The following is a 19,500-nucleotide window of genomic DNA, read 5'->3' on the forward strand; positions in this document are numbered from 1 at the left end:
TGGGCCAGCCCGGGGGGTTCCCAGCTGGGGTGGTTGGAGGGGCCAGGGCTGCTGCCCCTGATCCACATCCTGTTGTGGATCCGTTCGTTCAGCAACTACAAGTGGAACGTCAGTAAAAAGGAGAGGATGGAATCTCCTCCAGCCCTGGTTGCTGGTACCGCTTTCAATTGGCTTTTGACCGTTCTCATGGTATTTTATCCTTTTATCTAGAACGAGATTTTAGTGTCAAGTTTGATAAAAGTGCTGCCCTAGTGGAGCACCCTGGTCTAGTGACAGGTTGTGCCTCCCAAGGCAAGGGCTGGAGCTGGGTGGGCTCCAAGGTCCCTGCCAAGCCCGGCCCTTCTGGATTGTTCCTGCCCACGGCTGGGGCAGGCGCAGCCCACGGGCTCAGCCCCGCGGAGAGGAGCTGCCGGGACACTGGAACTCAGTGCACTTCACCGGGAGTGAGCGAGCCTGGAGCCCTCAGTGCCTCTGAGCCCTCCTGCACTTGGGGGACAACGGCGCTGAAAAGGGACTTGGTGCTTTAACCCCCTCCCTTCCCCGCCAAAGCCCCAACGTTTGCTCAGCACTGAGCTGCTGCTCTCAGCCCCACAGGAAATGGAAGTGGCACCGGAGCATTCCGGGGATTCCGATCCCACCTTTGCTTTTGGCTCCAGCCTCAGGAGAGACATTTGGAGATTGGGAAAAATTCCCTCCTGGAAAGGGCTCCCAGACCTGGCACAGCTGCCCAGGGCAGGGCTGCAGCCCCCATCCCTGGGGGGATTTCACAGCCCTGTGCATGTGGCACCTGGGGACACGGGGCACTGCTGGGGGTGGTTGGACTCCATGGGCTCACAGGGCTTTTCCAGCACCAACAATTCCATTTCCAGCTCCTCAGGAGCACCTCACCCCTGTGTGTGTATGCATTGAGTGCAGGGCACCAGGGCCTGCCGAGGTTGGTCTGATGCTGTTCCCATGGAAACTTCTCAATTCCATCAGGAAGGGACCAGTGGGAAAGGGGCAGGGGGAGGCCAAGAGCCTCGGCCTCTGTCAGCCATTACTGGAGAAAAAACAATGAGGAAACTCCGAGTTCACCAGGAACCTTTTTATTTAAATATATAAAACACGGTATTTTGGCAAACATTCATTTTCTCATTAAATAAGGTAAAATCACTGAAGGGAAAGGCATTACATCAGTAAAAACCAAGAAGCCACCCTGTGGTTCACGTGCCCAGGGCCGGGGTCAGGTGCAGATTTCTGTGGGACAGGTAAAGCCTGTGAAGCGACAGCCGGCAGTAGGTACAGCAGAGAACCTGGACTAACTGCTAGGGGTTAAATAAATGTCCTGGCAAAAGCAGCTGTTAGTAGGCACTAAATCCAAATTCTACCTCTGAACTAAGACAAACTGATAAGAGTTTTACCCACGTGCTCCTCTCTTCCCCCTGTGTCTCAACACCATACACCTTCCACCGACGTGAACTAAGCAACAACTAACTACCAGAGAAGCTGTGCCCCGGGGCGGTGACAGCCCCCGGGACCTCCCGGCTCCATCCCTAAGGCCACTCTCAGTGCGGGCTCCTCCCTCCCCGCGGGGACTGCAGGAGCAGCAGCGACATTCCCACCGCGGGCACGGGAGCGGGCGGGACGGGCACGGCTGGCACCGATCTCAACACGAGCTGCTCTAATTCTCAGGTACTTCACTACAAAGCACTAAGGGGCATTACAGCGTCTGCCACGTGCTCTAGGGGTTGATCCAGCAGGGATTGATCCAGAAGGCTCTATGTGACACGGGGGCTCCGGCGTCTCCCTTCCCATGTTTAGACTAAAGTAAAACAGGACACGGACAGGACACACACACGGACGGGACGGCGCCACGCAGCTCCCCTCCTGCGCGCTCCCGCGCTCCAGCCGAGTCCGCCGCGCTCCGCTCGCCCATCGCGGCCGCCTCTAAAAGGAGCTGCTGGAGGCCGTGGTGGTCAGGCGCCTCCCGATGTAAATGCTGCGGGGCAGAGCACACGCTCAGCCAGCGGAGCGCTCTCCCTGCCGGCCGCAATCCCCGGCAGGAGCAGCGCTGCAGCGGGGCCCAGCGCGGTGCCTGCTCCGCTCCGGAACCCACACCACCCCGCGGGTGAGGGAAGGAAACGTGCACCGTGTTTAATGGCCTCAGACACTCGCACCGACCCCCTCCCCGCCAGCAGGGAATTTAAAAATGTATTGAGTCATTTCAAAGAATTGTAAATATTTTTAAATCTGTGTCTGTGGAATTTTAAAATCTGTTCAATATCGGCTTTTTCCTTTGCTGATCTCCTATCTGTGAGATTGAGTCTCATCTCCAGTGCCAAGTGTTGTGTGACTACAGGTCCAGTGTACAGAATTCCTCATTTCCCTGCCCCTTAACTGTTCTGAGAAATTCTCAGCCAGGGAGAAAATCAGAAAACTTCACCCATACAGCAATACCACAGACAGGAAGCACCACCTCTCCCCCTGCACGGAGAAAAGTTACTCTTCTCTGGGACAAAGAGAGAACTGGGAACCAGAACGAGGCCACAATGAAAGCAGGTGAAAAACAAAAAAATCTTTTTTTCTTTCCAACTGAACCTTACCCCAGTCCAATGGCCAGCAGGTGAGAGAGCAGCAGGGATGGGAGGAACACCTTCAGGAATTCTGCAGAGAATATCCCCCCTTTCTTCATGACGCTGGTGTTCCTCATGCTGAGCGTGGCCGTGCGCCGGGGGTGCTTGAAGAGGAACTCCCTGCGTTTGGGAAGGAGTGTGAGGTGTGCGCCCCGCCCGCAGCAGAAGCTGCAGGAGCTCTCCCAGCAGCTGCGCCAGCGCCCGCTGCACTCACTTGGGGGGGATGTTCTCGGGCCGGCTGGACCAGTCCCAGATCCAATCCGCGTTCTTCCTCAGCAGCCGCTCCACCTCCCTCCTCCTCTCCAGGAAATCCTCCTCGGACTGGAAGCGGGAGCCACAGCAGTCAGAGCCGGCAGAGCCGGGAGAGCTCCTGCTCCGCAGCGGGAGCGCTGCCCGGGCCAGCTCCGACACCCACAGCCCTCCCCACGCCCCTGCCGCCAAGGGCTCACACCCCAGAGCCAGGTGGGGAGCAGGAGATCCATCCACCCTCGGAGTGGGGTGGGAATGGCAAAGACCATATCCCATATGCATATCCCGTACCCCATAGCCTGTATCCCATATCCCGTATGTGCCTGAGACAAGACTGCCCTGGCAGGGAAATTCTACAGCCCAGTGTTTAATCCTCACACACAGACCCAAAATATCCCCAGCTCCCAGTTCTGATGGATACTGGGCACAGGGATTCCTGCCCTATTCCCATTCCCAATGGACACGGGGCACAGGGATCCCTGCCCTATTCCCATTCCCGATGGACATGGGGCACAGGGATCCCTATTCCCATTCCCATTCCCGACAGACACGGGGCACAGGCATCCCTATTCCCATTCCCATTCCAAATGGACACGGGGCACAGGGATCCCTATTCCCATTCCCATTCCCGATGGACACGGGGCACAGGGATCCCTATTCCCATTCCCATTCCCAATGGACACGGGGCACAGGGATCCCTGCCCTGTTCCATTCCCATTCCCGATGGACACGGGGCACAGGCATCCCTATTCCCATTCCCATTCCCGATGGACACGGGGCACAGGGATCCCTATTCCCATTCCCATTCCCAATGGACACGGGGCACAGGGATCCCTGCCCTGTTCCATTCCCATTCCCGATGGACACGGGGCACAGGGATCCCTGTTCCCATTCCCATTGGTCACAGGGATCCCTGCCCTGTTCCCATTCCCATTCCCGATGGACACGGGACACAGGGATCCCTGTTCCCATTCCCATTCCCGATGGACACGGGGCACAGGGATCCCTGTTCCCATTCCCATTCCCATTGGTCACAGGGATCCCTGCCCTGTTCCCATTCCCATTCCCATTGGTCACAGGGATCCCTGTTCCCATTCCCGACGGACACGGGGCACAGGGATCCCTGTTCCCATTCCCATTCCCGATGGACACGGGGCACAGGGATCCCTGTTCCCATTCCCATTCCCGACGGACACGGGGCACAGGGATCCCTGCCCTTTTCCCATTTCCGATGGACACGGGGCACAGGGATCCCTGTTCCCATTCCCATTCCCATTGGTCACAGGGATCCCTGCCCTGTTCCCATTCCCATTGGTCACAGGGATCCCTGCCCTGTTCCCATTCCCATTCCCATTGGACACGGGGCACAGGGATCCCTGTTCCCATTCCCATTCCCGACGGACACGGGGCACAGGGATCCCTGTTCCCATTCCCATTCCCGATGGACACAGGGCACAGGGATCCCTGTTCCCATTCCCATTGGTCACAGGGATCCCTGTTCCCATTCCCATTCCCAACGGACACGGGGCACAGGGACAGCGGCAGCCCCGGGCCCATGCAGCCTGGCAGCTGTGTGCTGACAGCAGCAGCCCCCAGCCCCAGCTGCGGGGCAGGGACGGCACAAACGCTGAGTCAGGGCACAGCTCCTGCCTCAGCTCGGCTCCATTCCACACGGCCCAGGCCTTGGGATAAAAATAGACCCTGCTCCCAGAATTCCAACAGCTCTCGATGCAAACACACACACAGGATGGAAATAAAACTCCAGGCATTCTGATGGCTTTCTAACTTGGGGTTATTTGTTCTCAAAGTCTAAATAATCATCTTTAAACAGCTGAAGGGTGTTTCTGACAATATAAAAATAATTAATTTTCAGCAATAATTAACTAGCAGTACCACATTTAGCTAACCTAAACCTGGGTCCTTGGGTCTGGCAGGAGCTGTAGAAACGATGCAGAAAAATTAGCTTCCTTCAAAAACTTCCTTCCGCAAAATGTTTTGCAAGTTATTTTTTTTTTTCATATTAAAAGCTAATTTATTACATTTCAGATTTCAGCCTGTCATCCTGCAATAAGCCCTGTATTGATTAAATATGGTCAATGTACAACCTTTCCCCCACTCTTGTTGCAAATGTGTTTATTCATTTTCCTTGCAAGGTAAACAAACCTACAAAGTGAAATCAGAAGGAACAGGGAGTTTTCCAAAGCAGCATGTATTCAGGTTTGGTATTAATTGGTAAAACACCTGGAATCAAAGCTATGGCAGGCCTTGGAAATTGTGTATTTTTGGCTGCCATATTTGACTCTAGAAATTCTTGCTGCTGTCAAAACAACTTTTAAAGTTCCTACTAAATTGGTGGAGGTACATTTCAACATTGGTGGGGGATGTAGGGAATGTACCCCATCAGCAGCCAAAGAGAGAGGGGAAACCCCTCTGAAAAATCTTAGCCACAGACTGGAAAGACCAAAACATCCCCGTGTGTCAGGACCAAACACAGGCAGGATCTGCCAGGGTTACTGTGAGTTGTGGAAGTCCCTGCTTCAGAGACCCCCCTGTTCTCCCCCAAAGCACAGGGAGTCAGAGCTCCTCTCCCAGAGCGAGGGGAGGATCTTACCTGGAAGCTGTTCTTCTCCCCACTGCTGTGGCTCTCTATCTCCAGAGCTCTGTGGCTGTCCTGGGGGGTCTGGGAGCGAGGAGGGCTGCACCGAGACACAAGGACAGCAAGGAGCAGGTGAAGCTTTCTGTGACACCCTGCAGCTGGGCACGTTCTGCCCAGGAGTGCCCAGCCGTGCCCCCAGGGCTGCGCGGGGCACTGCTGCCACAGCCACCACCGTCACATGGGCCCAGCTGTGATCCCCAGCCCTCTGCACACTCCTGCTGGGGCCCTGCCTCTCCTGCAGAAACAACAGGCACCAACCAGGAGGGGGTTTGCTTTGAATCCCCACCGGCCAGGCCAGGCAGTTCCACGTCCCGCTGTGGAGTCTGAGTCCTGGAGCCTGGGTTTTTCCAAACACAGTTTAGGCTGGAGACCTCACAGCCCATCGAAGCCCAGCAAATGCATTAACTGGGCTGAGCTGTAGTGTGGCACTGCTGGAAGCCTGCTCTGGTTTCCAAACACACCTGCACACGCGTGCGGCGCTTGTCCTCGCCTCGGGGGCACCCACACGTCCTTGGGACCCCGCGGTGCCCTCGGCAGAGCCCCCCGCTCACCTGTCACAGTGCGAGCTCTCCCTGGAGCTGCTCCTGCCCGACTCGTGCTGGGCGTCCAGCAGGATCTTCTCCATGTCCCCGTTGTGGATGGAGAGCGAGGCTGGCACCTGCTCCTGGCTCCCCCCAGACACAGAGCTGCCGCTGCAGCTGCCATTGCTGCTGAAGTGCAGCTCCACCCAGGACCCTGCTGGGCGGAAACAGAGCTCAGCCCCAGGGCCCGAGGGCTTTGCTGCAGGCATGAGAGCGATGACAGCCCGGGAGTGACACGGCCAGCCCTGCCCCAGCTCATAAACAGCACGGAATGCAAAGTGCAGGCAGCTGAGCCGGGGCGGCTCACAGGCCTGGGACACAGCTGCTCAGTACATTGTGTTTCTCTCTGCACATACAGATCTTTTATTTTGGGACACGCTCAATTTTTATTGTTCAACATAGGTGGCAGTCCAAATAATCTCAAGGACTTTTGCTGCCAAAGTTCAGTTATTCATTCATTGAAATTATTTTGGGCTCTGGAGCTCAGGGACTGTTTTGTGCAGCTTTTTTCAGTCCCATTTGTAGGTGTTGCTGTTAAGCAACAGCGGCTGTGTGGCAAGGGCTGTCATGGGTTTGCTCCTCGCAGTATATTTAACACGGTCACATGGGCTTTGTTTTCCTAAGGGAGGGAATAACAACTCCCTCCTGGGCAGGGACAGCTCGCTGCAGGGCTGGAGCTGTTCCCTCCCTTAGGAATCCTGGAATGCTTTGGATTGGAAGGGATCCCAAATCCCACCCAGTGCCACCCCTGCCATGGCAGGGACACCTTCCATTGTCCCAGGCTGCTCCAGCCCCAGTGTCCAACCTGGCCTTGGGCACTGCCAGGGATCCAGGGGCAGCCACAGCTGCTCTGGGCACCCTGTGCCAGGGCCTGCCCACTCTCCAGAGAACAATTCCTGCCCAAAATCCCATCCAGCCCTGCCCTCTGGCATGGAAAGCCATTCCCTGTGTCCTGTCCCTCCAGCCCCCCGGAAACGAGCTCAAGGAACAGAAAATACCCGAATTACACAAAAGCCAGAGGAGTCCCACTGTGGAACAGATGTGGCCCGGCCACAGCAGAGCACAGGGAACAGAGCAGTGAGGACAGGAGGAGAAGGGCAGAGGGAATTCCCTGAACTGGGGGGAAGGATGCCTAGGGAACTAGCAGGGAAAGGCAGAGACACGGACAGCGGTGCTGGGGCTGCTGGTGCTGGCTGGGCAGAGCTCCGGGGAGAAATACAGGCACAGCAGGGAGAGAGGGAGCTGCAGGGCCCCTTCCCAGCCATGCAGGGCTGACAGAGCAGCATCACAGGAATGCAGCGGGGAGAAGCCAGTGCAGGGCTCCGTGTGAAGCAGGAACGCCAGGCAAGCAAAGATATCCCAGATACCCTGGCTGGGAGGAGACTGAGGGCTCCAAAATCAAATGGGAACAGCACAAAGCCAAAGTGCCTCATGGGCATGAGCAACACGAGTATCTCCCTTCTAAACAGAGACCACCACCCAGACAGCCAAAGCACCACAAAACCTGCTGGATAAAAACATTCCAGGCCCCCGCGGTTGGGAGAGGCGCTTTTCCTCAAAAGCCCTTTTCCTTCACAGCTGCTTTGTTGCTGTTGGGGTTTGTTTGGGAATCTTCCCCTCCACGTGACAGTGCCTGGTATGTGGCAGGGAGTGTGCTCAGAGCCACACAAACCCTTCCTTACCCTTTCCCCCGAAATTTATGGAAGCTCAAGTTGTTACCAAAGAACGACTACAATCACTAGAGCTCAAATTAAGACTTTATCTGATTAAATCCTACTGGGTACAGCGCTGGGAACACAAGATAAAGCAGCAACAGGACTGGGATTGCAGCAGCAAGAGCACAGTAGATGTGGTTTATAATTTTCCCTTTTTTTCCTTCTCCTTCTGGACACTCCTCAGAGAGAGGCTGTGCTGGAGCCCATGGAATAGGCTGTGATATCATCATTTAAAGATAGAAGAAGCTGTGTCTTTATGAAAGTGAAAATACAAACAGACCAAAGCCCACGAGAGGCGATGCAGCCCGGCCAGACGAGTCACGGGGAAGGAATCGGGACAGAGGGGTCTGTCACGATATCCCAGCCCAGGACACATGTGCGAGCACAGACCAGCACTGCAAAGTACCGCATCAGCGCTAGAAAGCTCCGTTTTCTTAAGATACAGCTTCCAACGCTTGAAATTAAGAAGCAGAATTCCACAGAGCGATGAGAACGCCCCCTTAAATCGCTACAACCACAGTGCCAACCGCCCTGTTTGTGCCGGCACTGGGACTTTTCCCTCTCCGGGCGAATCTGGCGCTATCTAACAGCCGATCCCCGCGACCGACCCGACCCCTGCCCACGGACACCTCCACCCGGCCCGTTCCCCGGGACAAGGGAGCACGCACATCGGCGAATACGCGCCAGGAGGCCCCCGCGGGGCAGGGCCCGCTCCCCGCGGCCTTACCCTGCAGGTTCTCCTCCTGAGGGCTCTGTCGCGACATGGCTGGCGGGCGGCGGGGCACGCACTGACCGCGCAGCGCCCGCGCGCAGCGCCCCGCGCCGCCGCCTGACGTCACACCGCCCGCCCCGCCACGTCAGCGCCGCGCCGCCCGCGCATTGGCCGCTGCGGAGGGGCGGGGAGCGGCGGGGAGGGGGCGCGCGCCCCCTCAGCGCTCCCCTGGGCCGCCATGATGGGCGGGGAAACGGGGAGAGACGGGTGAAGGGGGGAAACGGGATAACGGGGGGAAAACGGGATAAAGAGGGAAAACGGGATAAAGGGGGGAAACGGGATAAAGGGGGGGAAACGGGATAACGGGATAACGGGGGGAAACGGGATAACAGGGGATAACGGGATAACAGGGGAAACGGGATAACGGGGGGAAAACGGGATAACGGGGATAACGGGGGAAAACGGGATAACGGGGGGAAACGGGATAACGGGGGGAAGCGGGATAACTGGGAGTAACGGGATGACGGGGGGAAACAGGATAACGGGGGGATAACGGGATAAAGGGGGGAGACGGGATAAAGGGGAAAACGGGATAACGGGGGGAAACGGGATAACGGGGGGGAAGCGGGATAACTGGGAGTAACGGGATAACGGGGGAAAACGGGATAACGGGGAGAGACGGGATAACGGGGGGAAGCGGGATAACTGGGAGTAACGGGATGACGGGGGGAAACAGGATAACGGGGGGATAACGGGATAAAGGGGGGAGACGGGATAAAGGGGAAAACGGGATAACGGGGGGAAACGGGATAACGGGGGGAAGCGGGATAACTGGGAGTAACGGGATAACGGGGGAAATGGGATAACGGGGAGAGACGGGATAACGGGGGGAAACGGGATAACGGGGAGTAACGGGATAACGGGGAGTAACGGGATAACGGGGGAAAACGGGATAACGGGGGAAAACGGGATAAAGGGGGGAAACGGGATAACGGGGGGAAACGGGATAACGGGGGGAAACGGGATAACGGGGAAAACGGGATAACGGTGAGAAACGGGATGACGGGGGAAACGGGATAAAGGGGGAAAACGGGATAACGGGGGAAACGGGATAACTGGGGGAAACGGATAACAGGGAGAAACGGGATAACGGGGAGAGACGGGATAACGGGGAGAAACGGGATAACGGGGGAAACGGGATAACGGGGAGAAACGGGATAACGGGGAAAACGGGATAACGGGGGAAATGGGATAACTGGGAGTAACGGGATAAAGGGGGGAAACGGGATAACGGGGGAAACGGGATAACTGGGAGAGACAGGATAACAGGGGATAACGGGATAACGGGGGAAAACGGGATAACGGGGGAAAACGGGATAATGGGGAGAGACGGGATAACGGGGGAAAACGGGATAACGGGGGAAAACGGGATAACAGGGAGAAATGGGATAACGGGGAGAAACGGGATGACGGGGGGAAACGGGATAACGGGGAGTAACGGGATAACGGGGAGTAACGGGATAACGAGGAGAAACGGGATAACGGGGGGAAACGGGATAACGGGGGGAAACGGGATAACGGGGGGAAACGGGATAATGGGGAGAAACGGGATAACAGGGAGTAACGGGATAAAGGAGGAAATGGGATAACGGGGAGAAGCGGGATAACGGGGAGTAACGGGATAACGGGGGAAACGGGATAACAGGGGGAAACGGGATAACAGGGGGAAATGGGATAACAGGGGGAAACGGGATAACGGGGCCGGTTCCCGCAGCACAACTCGCAGGACATCCCGCAGCCCGTCCCTCGCCCTCCCGCTCTGTGGCTCCGCACGGCGCCTCGGAGCTTTCACAGCGCACACGGAGGGGATTTCAGAGGATGACGCCTCCGGCTGTCAAATCACAGCTTGCAGCCGCCGGACCAGCCCCGCCAGCGAACAGGACGTGGCATTGAAACAGGTGATAATCACAGAACGGCTGAGTCGGAGATACATGGCATTGAAACAGGTGATAATCACAGAACGGCTGAGTCGGAGATACATGGCATTGAAACAGGTGATAATCACAGAACGGCTGAGTCGGAGATACATGGCATTGAAACAGGTGATAATCACAGAATGGCTGAGTCGGAGATACATGGCATTGAAACAGGTGATAATCACAGAACGGCTGAGTCGAAAATGCATGGCATTAAAATAGGTAATAATCACAGAATGGCTGAGTCGGAAGGGACCCACAAGCATCGTCGAGTCCGACTCTTAGCCCTGCACAGAACAGCCCCAAGAAAATGAATAAATAATAATAAATGAAAACAAATAAATAAATATTAAGAAATAATAAATCTTCTCCTTTTGGTCTTTAATTGACGCGATGCCATCAGGGCTCTCGACAGCGGGAACCACTTAACTTGTGTTGTCATTTGAAAGCAGATACTGATTTACTGCTGGGACTTTGTAAAGGCAAATAAAGCCTGATTTTATTTATCCAAAGCATTAACTCGGTTAAAGCATGCAGGCTTTTTTTGTCCTGTCTGGAATTGTTTTCGCTCGTACCTTTCCGCAGCTGAGTCACAAAGCCCGAGTGAAACCCATCAGTAAATTGTGAGTTATTGCACTAGTGAGGAATATCGCCTTACAACCTTCCCAGAAAGACAAGGTCGGGATGTGATGGATGTGGGCATTGCACTCTGTATAGCCGGTGGATAAAGAGGAGGAATGGAACCCATTCTGTTCTAGTAAGGATCTCAGGGAAGAATTGTCCACGGCAGAACAGAACAGATTTATCGGATAACTGCGCGTGGAGCGGGATCCGTGCCTGTGCCTTCATTCCCGCTGTGCTCCGTGCTCGTCCCGCAGTGCTCTGCTGCTCCCTGCTGCCCACCAGCCTCCCCTCCGGGCACGGGCAGCCGCTCCTGGGGCACAGCCAGTTCTCCCTGGCGGGAACGAGCTCCGGGTGAGCCCCGGGGCTGTGTGAGCAGCGTGTCAGCACTGCGGTCATACTGCGGGGGCTGCCTGGCTCTGCAGGGACACGGGGATCGTGGAATCACGGAACCACAGAAGGGCTTGGCTTGTGAGCGACCCCAAATCCCACCCAGTGCCACCCCTGCCGTGGCAGGGACACCTCCCACTGCCCCAGGCTGCTCCAGCCCCAGTGTCCAACCTGGCCTTGGGATCCAGGGGCAGCCACAGCTTCTCTTTCACCAGTCATTGGGTGAATGCTTTTATTTTCATGCCAAATTTGATGGCAAAGACTTTTGGGTTATTGACAGAAACGCACGGTGCTGAGATCAGGAAAAATTGTGAACTTTCCTGTTGTTGGATGAAGTCTTTGAAAGGTTATCGATTTGTTGCACTGCAATCCTCTGCACAGCTGGGACTCGTTCTCATCTTATTTACTTGCATGTCACAGAGCAGTCATGTATTGATTAATTCCTTTTAGGCCAGAGACAGTGACCTATCTCCTCCACAGACTAACAAAGGCGATGATTTGCGTACACCCTCACTGCTCAGACAGCTTCAACTTTGTGTTTGGTTTTCAGCCTGTGGCTTGGAACTGACATGCAGGCTCAGCCCAGCTGTGAGGGACAGATATTCCAGGCATTCACAGAAGTTGTTTGTAATCTCAAACCGGTGATGAACTTGCATTAGTTTAGAAATTGGTAATATTCACTGATGCTTCTTTGGTTTCTTACAAATAAAAATAATCCGCCCACTTCCTATCAGCACAACGTGAGGAAGTGGGAATTTCAGGACTGACTTGAGAAAATGTGCCTACAACTCCCTGACAGGAGGGGACAGCCGGGGGGGTCGGGCTCTGCTCCCAGGGAACAGGGACAGGAGCAGAGGGAACGGCCTCAGCCTGGGCCAGGGGAGCTCAGGGGGGACAGCAGCAGGAATTTCCCCATGGAAAGGGAGCTCAGGGGGGACAGCAGCAGGAATTTCCCCATGGAAAGGGAGCTCAGGGGGGACAGCAGCAGGAATTTCCCCATGGAAAGGGAGCTCAGGCACTGGAACTGCCCAGGGAGGTTTGGATCCCCATCCCTGGAGGTGTCCCAGGAATCCCTGGAGGCGGCACTCAGAGCTCTGGGGACAGGCTGGGGATGGGGCACAGGGGAACTCCGTGGGCTGGGAGGGATTTTCCAACCCAAGTGATCTGGAGCTTCTGTGACTTCTCAAAGGCTCAAACCCTGCTGAAATCGGAGCACTCCCTGTCTCCATCCCACCGAGGGGTTGGTCATTAACCTCCCTGGCTGCCTCTGGAAATCGAACCGTACGTGGATTTTATGCTGAGCATTTCTTGGAATAAGGTTCATCATTAACCACCCAGCTGCTCTCACGTCCTCCCGAGCTGCTGCTGCTGGCCCAGGCTGTTGATGTGGGACAGTGCAAGGTGTCCCTGCCCACGGCAGGGGTGGGACAGTGTTACCCTGGTTTTTCTGGTTTTCTTTATTAGCCTTTTGATTTTCATAAATGGAGTCAGATCTTTTAGTTACTGTACAATATTGGAGCAGTTTTCTACCTTTCCCACAGAAGTAATATAAACAAATCCTTTGGTTTTCATTCTCTGTCCTTTGTTTGCATATTTCTAACCTGAAAACAATTGTAACTGACAATTGGTCTGGCCACTGAGGCTGAGGGGTGGAAACCCCAAAAAGCCAATCTTCTGCTGGACCCACAAATGTATAAAAAGTAAGAAAATAAACAAAGGGGTCTCCTCTTCTCTCCGCTCTTTCAGCTGGGAGCTGGATCAGAAGAACCTCTGCGAAAATCTCTCGTCTGCATGTGATTGCTTTGTGTGTCTCGGTGACAGGACAGGACGAGCCTTAAGGTCCCTTGCTGCCCAAACCCTTCTGTGATTTTCTGTTCCTCTAGCTCTGTTCCATTTGGAGAGCATGTGAAGAAGCTGTGCGTGGTGTGGGTGCTGCCGTGGCTGTGCTGAGTGTCCTGGGCCACGTCTGTCCCGTTCCTCAGCGATGCCCGCACGCTCGGTGCCGTGTCTGTGGTGGCTGCACGGCGTGGTGGATCCCTGCCTGACCTGAGCTCGGTGTCACGGGGAGCTCAGAAGCGTGTGCTGGCACAGCTGGACAGGGCACAAACCACGCCCGGAGTGCTGCTGGGTTGCCTTTCAACCTCACAGTGGAAGAAACCGACCACGTCCAGTGTGAATCTGAAAAGCAGAGCATCAAAATTCTGTCAGCTCTTCTTTGCTTACTAACTTCAAGTTTTTAAAGTCTGTTCCCGTTTTTGTACAGCTCAGCCCATGGAAGTTGCCAGAGGAATGCGTCTCCTGAGCACTTGCCAGCTGAAAAACAAACCCCAATTCTTTGAGTGGTGCAAACCACTGCTCTTGCTGTAAGTCACTTACAACACTGCCTGTGACGTGACTTGTTTTGTTTACAAACTCCCACAAAGTGTTGCAATTCAGCTCTAAAAATAGAAACCGGCTTTATTTATCTTGGAGCCGTTGTTGTCACAGCTCTCAGAGCCACAGCCAGTCCTGTTGTCTCCAAGCGCCACTACATGTCCCTTGGCAAAGGATAATTGAACCACCGAGCAGAGAACAGGCAGGAGGAACACAGCACTGGTGAGCCACAAACATAGGAACAACTTTCTGAGGAATCTGGTTAGCAGTCACGTGTTTCTTTTCCTGCACAGCTGGGAGCTTTGGATGCAGGGAAAATGAAGATTTTCAATGTAAAGTTGCAGATATTTAGCTATGGTTTAAGGGGAAAAAAACCCCAGACCCTCCTTTCCAAAACTGAAACTGCATGTAGGTTTCTGCTTCCCAGCCCTGCAGTCAGACCACTCTGGCATTCCTGTCAGCAGTTCATGGATATACACCGGGAACAGTTCCCAGTCTTCACTGTTTCTCATCTCAGACACAAAATGGAACAAATATGCCCTATATCCTATTTGCTAGTAGAGAACTTTGTGGTGTGGGACTGTCAGAAGTACCTTGTACCCACATGCATTTATTTTTTGCGTATTTGTGATTAGTTTCTGATGGAAAGGGGAATTTTCAGTGGGAGTCAATATTGACAATGGATATTTCCTCAGGTATGAGGAGCAGTGGGATACAGCACACTGGGGTTACAGACCTGCTTTATGTCCATGCTTTATATCCATCCTCAAATCAAACCTTACAGGGCTTAGGAACAACACCTGCCTTTCCCACCTTCCCAGCACTGCCACGTGGCTTCAGAGCACGCTGGTACCCAGGAATGCCATTCCTGTGGAGACACACCCCTGTGCCTGGCCCTGCACTTCCACTGGTGGGGATTCCAGAGAACATGGACCTGCTGCAGTGAGTCCAGAGGAGCCCCTCTGCCCTGGAGCCAGGCTGGGACACCTGGGGGTGCTCAGCTGGAGAGCAGAAGCTCCAGGGAGAGCTCAGAGCCCCTGCCAGGGCCTGAAGGGGCTCCAGGAGAGCTGGAGAGGGGCTGGGGACAAGGGATGGAGGGACAGGACACAGGGAATGGCTTCCAGTGCCAGAGGGCAGGGCTGGATGGGAGATTGGGAATCAGGAATTGTTCCCTGAGGGTGTTGAGGCCCTGGCACAGGGTGCCCAGAGCAGTGCAGGTATCGGGAAGGGAGGGCTCTGGAGCCCCGGCCCGTGCTGATCTCTGAAGGGAGGGCTCTGGAGCCCAAAGCAGTACTGATCTCCGAAGGGAGGGCTCTGGAGCCCAAAGCAGCGCTGATCTCTGAAGGGAGGGCTCTGGAGCCCAGGATCAGTGCTGCTATCAGGAGGGAAGGGCTCTGGAGCCCAAAGCAGCGCTGATCTCCGAAGGGAGGGCTCTGGAGCCCAAAGCAGCGCTGATCTCCGAAGGGAGGGCTCTGGAGCCCAAAGCAGCGCTGATCTCCGAAGGGAGGGCTCTGGAGCCCCGGCCCGCGCTGATCTCCGAAGGGAGGGCTCTGGAGCCCCGGCCCGCGCTGATCTCCGAAGGGAGGGCTCTGGAGCCCAGGATCAGTGCTGCTATCAGGAGGGAAGGGCTCTGGAGCCCAGAGCAGCGCTGATCTCCGAAGGGAGGGCTCTGGAGCCCAAAGCAGCGCTGATCTCCGAAGGGAGGGCTCTGGAGCCCAAAGCAGCGCTGATCTCCGAAGGGAGGGCTCTGGAGCCCAAAGCAGCGCTGATCTCCGAAGGGAGGGCTCTGGAGCCCAAAGCAGCGCTGATCTCCGAAGGGAGGGCTCTGGAGCCCAAAGCAGTGCTGATCTCCAAAGGGAGGGCTCTGGAGCCCAAAGCAGCGCTGATCTCCGAAGGGAGGGCTCTGGAGCCCAGAGCAGCGCTGATCTCCGAAGGGAGGGCTCTGGAGCCCAAAGCAGCGCTGATCTCCGAAGGGAGGGCTCTGGAGCCCAAAGCAGCGCTGATCTCCGAAGGGAGGGCTCTGGAGCCCAAAGCAGCGCTGATCTCCGAAGGGAGGGCTCTGGAGCCCAGAGCAGCGCTGATCTCCAAAGGGAGGGCTCTGGAGCCCAAAGCAGAGCTGATTTCCAAAGGGAGGGCTCTGGAGCCCAAAGCAGCACTGATCTCGGGAAGGGAGGGCTCTGGAGCCCAAAGCAGAGCTGATTTCCAAAGGGAGGGCTCTGGAGCCCAAAGCAGCGCTGATCTCCGAAGGGAGGGCTCTGGAGCCCAGAGCAGCGCTGATCTCCGAAGGGAGGGCTCTGGAGCCCCGGCCCGTGCTGATCTCGGGAAGGGAGGGCTCTGGAGCCCCGGCCCGTGCTGCTATCAGGAGGGAAGGGCTCTGGAGCCCAAAGCAGCGCTGATCTCCGAAGGGAGGGCTCTGGAGCCCCGGCCCGCGCTGATCTCCGAAGGGAGGGCTCTGGAGCCCAAAGCAGCGCTGATCTCCGAAGGGAGGGCTCTGGAGCCCAAAGCAGCGCTGATCTCCGAAGGGAGGGCTCTGGAGCCCCGGCCCGCGCTGACGTGCTGCCGGAGCTGCAGTCCCTCCGCAATGGCCGAGCCTGCCGGCGCTGAGCTCATCCCGCCGCCGCGGAGCGCCCGCAGCCCGCAGCCTGCCGGGGATCGCCGTCCTTAGCCGCTCCGACCGCTCGCGTCCGCGCCCGGGGCTACGCGGTGAGCGCATTTTACTCTACGCTTGGGGGATTTTTAGTATCTGTTATTTTGTTTTCCTTCCCTGTGCTCTCAGTGCTTCCCTGGACCGATCGATGCATCACTCCCCATCTGATCCCGCCGTTCGGAGGACGGAGGGGGAAAACAGAAGCATGTGCAGCAGGGATGGATTATTTTTATTTAGCCTTTCGCAGTGTGAATCGTAAAAATCTCTGTAAATGCGATTGCCTGCTGGAGCAGCCTACAGGTTTTATGTGAAGCGCGCCGCAGGCTGGGGCTCCCTGGGTGTGCGGCATGGGGGAGTGAGGATTCTGCCTACCTGTGCTGCTTAATTAGCGCCTACCTGTGCTCGCTAATGACTGCCTACCTGCGCTCCTTAATTAGTGCCTGCCTGCGCAGTGTGTGCTTGTTAATCTGTGCTTACCTGTGTACTGTACCTGTAAATACGGACAAAATGTGTTATGGACAGACAGGTTTGTTGCACATGACCCCTCTGCTGCCTAAAGGCTTAGTGGGCTCCATTTTCAGATGTGTTGTTGTTCACTCCGTGCCAGAGGCTCTTTCGGCGTGGTTATAACCACGGCTCTGATTTGCAGAGCTCTGCTCTCGGCTGCCAGGAAGGGGATGGCTCTGCCTGGCACCGGGGCCCTTCCTGCTCTGTTCATTCCTCAGGATTTCATGGAGTCTGTGTCGTGCGTGCTGCAGTTGGGGTGCCAGGGTCAGTGGCTGCTGCTGAGTCTCCTCTGCAGCTGCAGATGTTGGTGTTGGGGGTAGTGCACGCCCTGATGAGTTGCTGTGACAAATAATCCGTGTCGGTGCTCACCGAGGAACTGATTCGGGCATTTCCTGTTTGCTGCACTCCGTGCCCTGCGTGTCTCAGATCTGCTTCCCCTGGCAATGCCGTCCTCATCGGGAAATCCTCCCTGGCACTGCCCAAGGCCGGGCTGGAAGGGCTTGGAGCATCCTGGCATAGTGGCAGGCGTCCCTGTCCATGGTAGCGGTGCACTGGGATGAACTCTAAGGTCCCCCACAACCCAAACCACTCTGGGCTTTTGATTTTGTTCTGATTCTATTCTATTCTATTCTATTCTATTCTATTCTATTCTATTCTATTCTATTCTATTCTATTTATTTTTCTTTCATTTTAAATGTGATTTATCTCGTCCAGATTCCTTTTCCTTTCCGTTCACGGTATGCCTCTACTGACACTGCTAAAAATGGAGACAGAAATTAGAAAACACATTGGAGTCGGGTTGACTTTTGCCTGTTATTTCACACATTGTGGTACAGCCAGAGGAGTGTGTGTGTGTGGGGTACAAAATAATAATTTCCTGGCAAGACAGGCTCACAGCTGCCAGCCTGGGCTCTCAGCTGACGTGCAGCACCCTTAACCTGCCCCTCTCTGCACTTGGGCTCCTCTCTCTGGGAGGGCTCGCTGGGTGCTGGATGGATGCTCAGAAGCTGAACGTGTCTCAGGGGCTGCTGGATTGCTTTACTCTGCAGTGGAATTTCTGTCTGGTTTGTGTTGGCTCTGGGCAGCGTCCTGACTCATAACCCCTTGTTCTTCACCTGCAAATATCAGACTGGTAGGAATTTTAGTGTTTGCAGTGGTGTTTAAATGCAGCAGTAGGAGGCCACAAGGATGGCCTGAGCAGAGCAAAGTGCATTTGTCACCAGGGCCCTGATGGAGAAAATGACACCCCACTTGAGTGAGGCTTTAAAGAATGTGCTGAAGGCTCATGGGTTGTCTTGACAAATACCAGGCTGGGATGTATTTGTGGAACTGTGTGCCTGCAAATCCTTCTCTTGGTGTATGCTCAATTGTCAACACCTCCCACGTGGTGAAGTTTCACCAAGTTTCCCAGTGCAATGTCAGCTTACATGAAGAGTAAAACTTTACTTCACTTTTTTTTTTTTTTTTCTCTCAAATGTGTGTCTAAAATATTACTTTTTATTGCAGATGGCTTGAATTCAAAGTAGCATCAGCAAATGAATGTTAACAAGTGAAGGCCCTTAAATAATGTTCTCTAACGTTTTCCCTTAAAACGTGCGTTCTCAGCTTGCCACGTTCTGTGCTGCAGCTCTTCATGTATGATCAGGAGCAGAGGCTCAGCTTAAATGGAAAAATAACTTTAAGAGCAAGTCCTGATAATTTTACACATCCCATTTGACTGAGATGTAGGATTTGACCCCATCCAACCACTCTGGGAGTGAGACTCTAACAGCACTGAGCAATTTTAAGATGCATAACAGCATTTGTGCAAATATATTTTATGGTAAAAGCAGATGAATATTAACCAATACTTCAGAAATCCAAACTAAATCACGTTTTTATTTGCCCACGGTGGGCCAGGAGCACGTACCTGCATGCAAAGGGGAGGAGAGGAGAGCTTCCTTCTCCCAGAGCTCCGAGTGTTGGCTGCTGTAGTGACAAAATGCTAATCCATGTCTAGCAATCATTTCAGCTGGAAAGCTAATTCCTGATTCTCCTTTGCAGTCACAGCCAAATGCACCATGCCCAAACAAACCCCCGAAGGTCTCAGGAGCTGGACGGAATTCTGTAGAAATGCCTCTAATGGAGGATGAGATGGTGGTTGATGTTTGAAAACCTCTTCGTCCCTGTGCAGACCCACGGTTCTTTCCAGGCACACGTGATGAGGGATTTGTCATTCGCTGCTGGCGGGGAATCGAGATGAGGGTTCAATGGATTTCATCCGTGGAGCAGAGACAGTGCCTGAGGAGGGAGCTGGGAAAGGCTTGGCAGAATGTCTGGAGGATAAATGGGTTTCCTCAAACACACAGGCCAGCAGCAGGGCGTGGAGTCTTGGCTTTGCTTAAATCCGGTAGAGATCCTGGGTTGGAGCTATTGCCCCGGTGCCGTGGTCATTCGACCTTGACAAGGTCGTGTGCCATCA

At 54.9% G+C, this 19,500-nt stretch overlaps 2 protein-coding genes across 2 annotated transcripts in view; one reads left to right on the forward strand and one right to left on the reverse strand.

Annotated features, from left to right (window-relative positions):
* Window positions 1-1,069: 1,069 nt before the first annotated feature.
* BNIP3 (BCL2 interacting protein 3) lies at window positions 1,070-8,639 on the reverse strand. The gene is made up of 6 exons (XM_040071168.1): window positions 8,541-8,639; window positions 6,069-6,252; window positions 5,473-5,557; window positions 2,827-2,933; window positions 2,583-2,732; window positions 1,070-1,978 (listed from the first exon to the last, which is right to left on the reverse strand). The coding sequence occupies exons 1-6, from the start codon at window positions 8,575-8,577 to the stop codon at window positions 1,927-1,929; spliced, it is 615 nt and encodes a 204-aa protein (XP_039927102.1). The 5' UTR covers window positions 8,578-8,639; the 3' UTR covers window positions 1,070-1,926.
* Window positions 8,640-16,512: 7,873 nt separating this feature from the next.
* The window catches only part of JAKMIP3 (Janus kinase and microtubule interacting protein 3), a 66,517-nt gene continuing 63,529 nt past the window's right edge, over window positions 16,513-19,500 (forward strand). Inside the window, exon 1 of the transcript XR_005701827.2 lies at window positions 16,513-16,588. The gene's annotated coding sequence lies outside the window, so the exon portion shown is untranslated. The remainder of the gene's footprint in view (window positions 16,589-19,500) is intronic.

Source organism: Hirundo rustica, chromosome 8 (genome assembly GCF_015227805.2).
Source record: "Hirundo rustica isolate bHirRus1 chromosome 8, bHirRus1.pri.v3, whole genome shotgun sequence".
NCBI classification, from domain to species: Eukaryota; Metazoa; Chordata; class Aves; order Passeriformes; family Hirundinidae; genus Hirundo; species Hirundo rustica.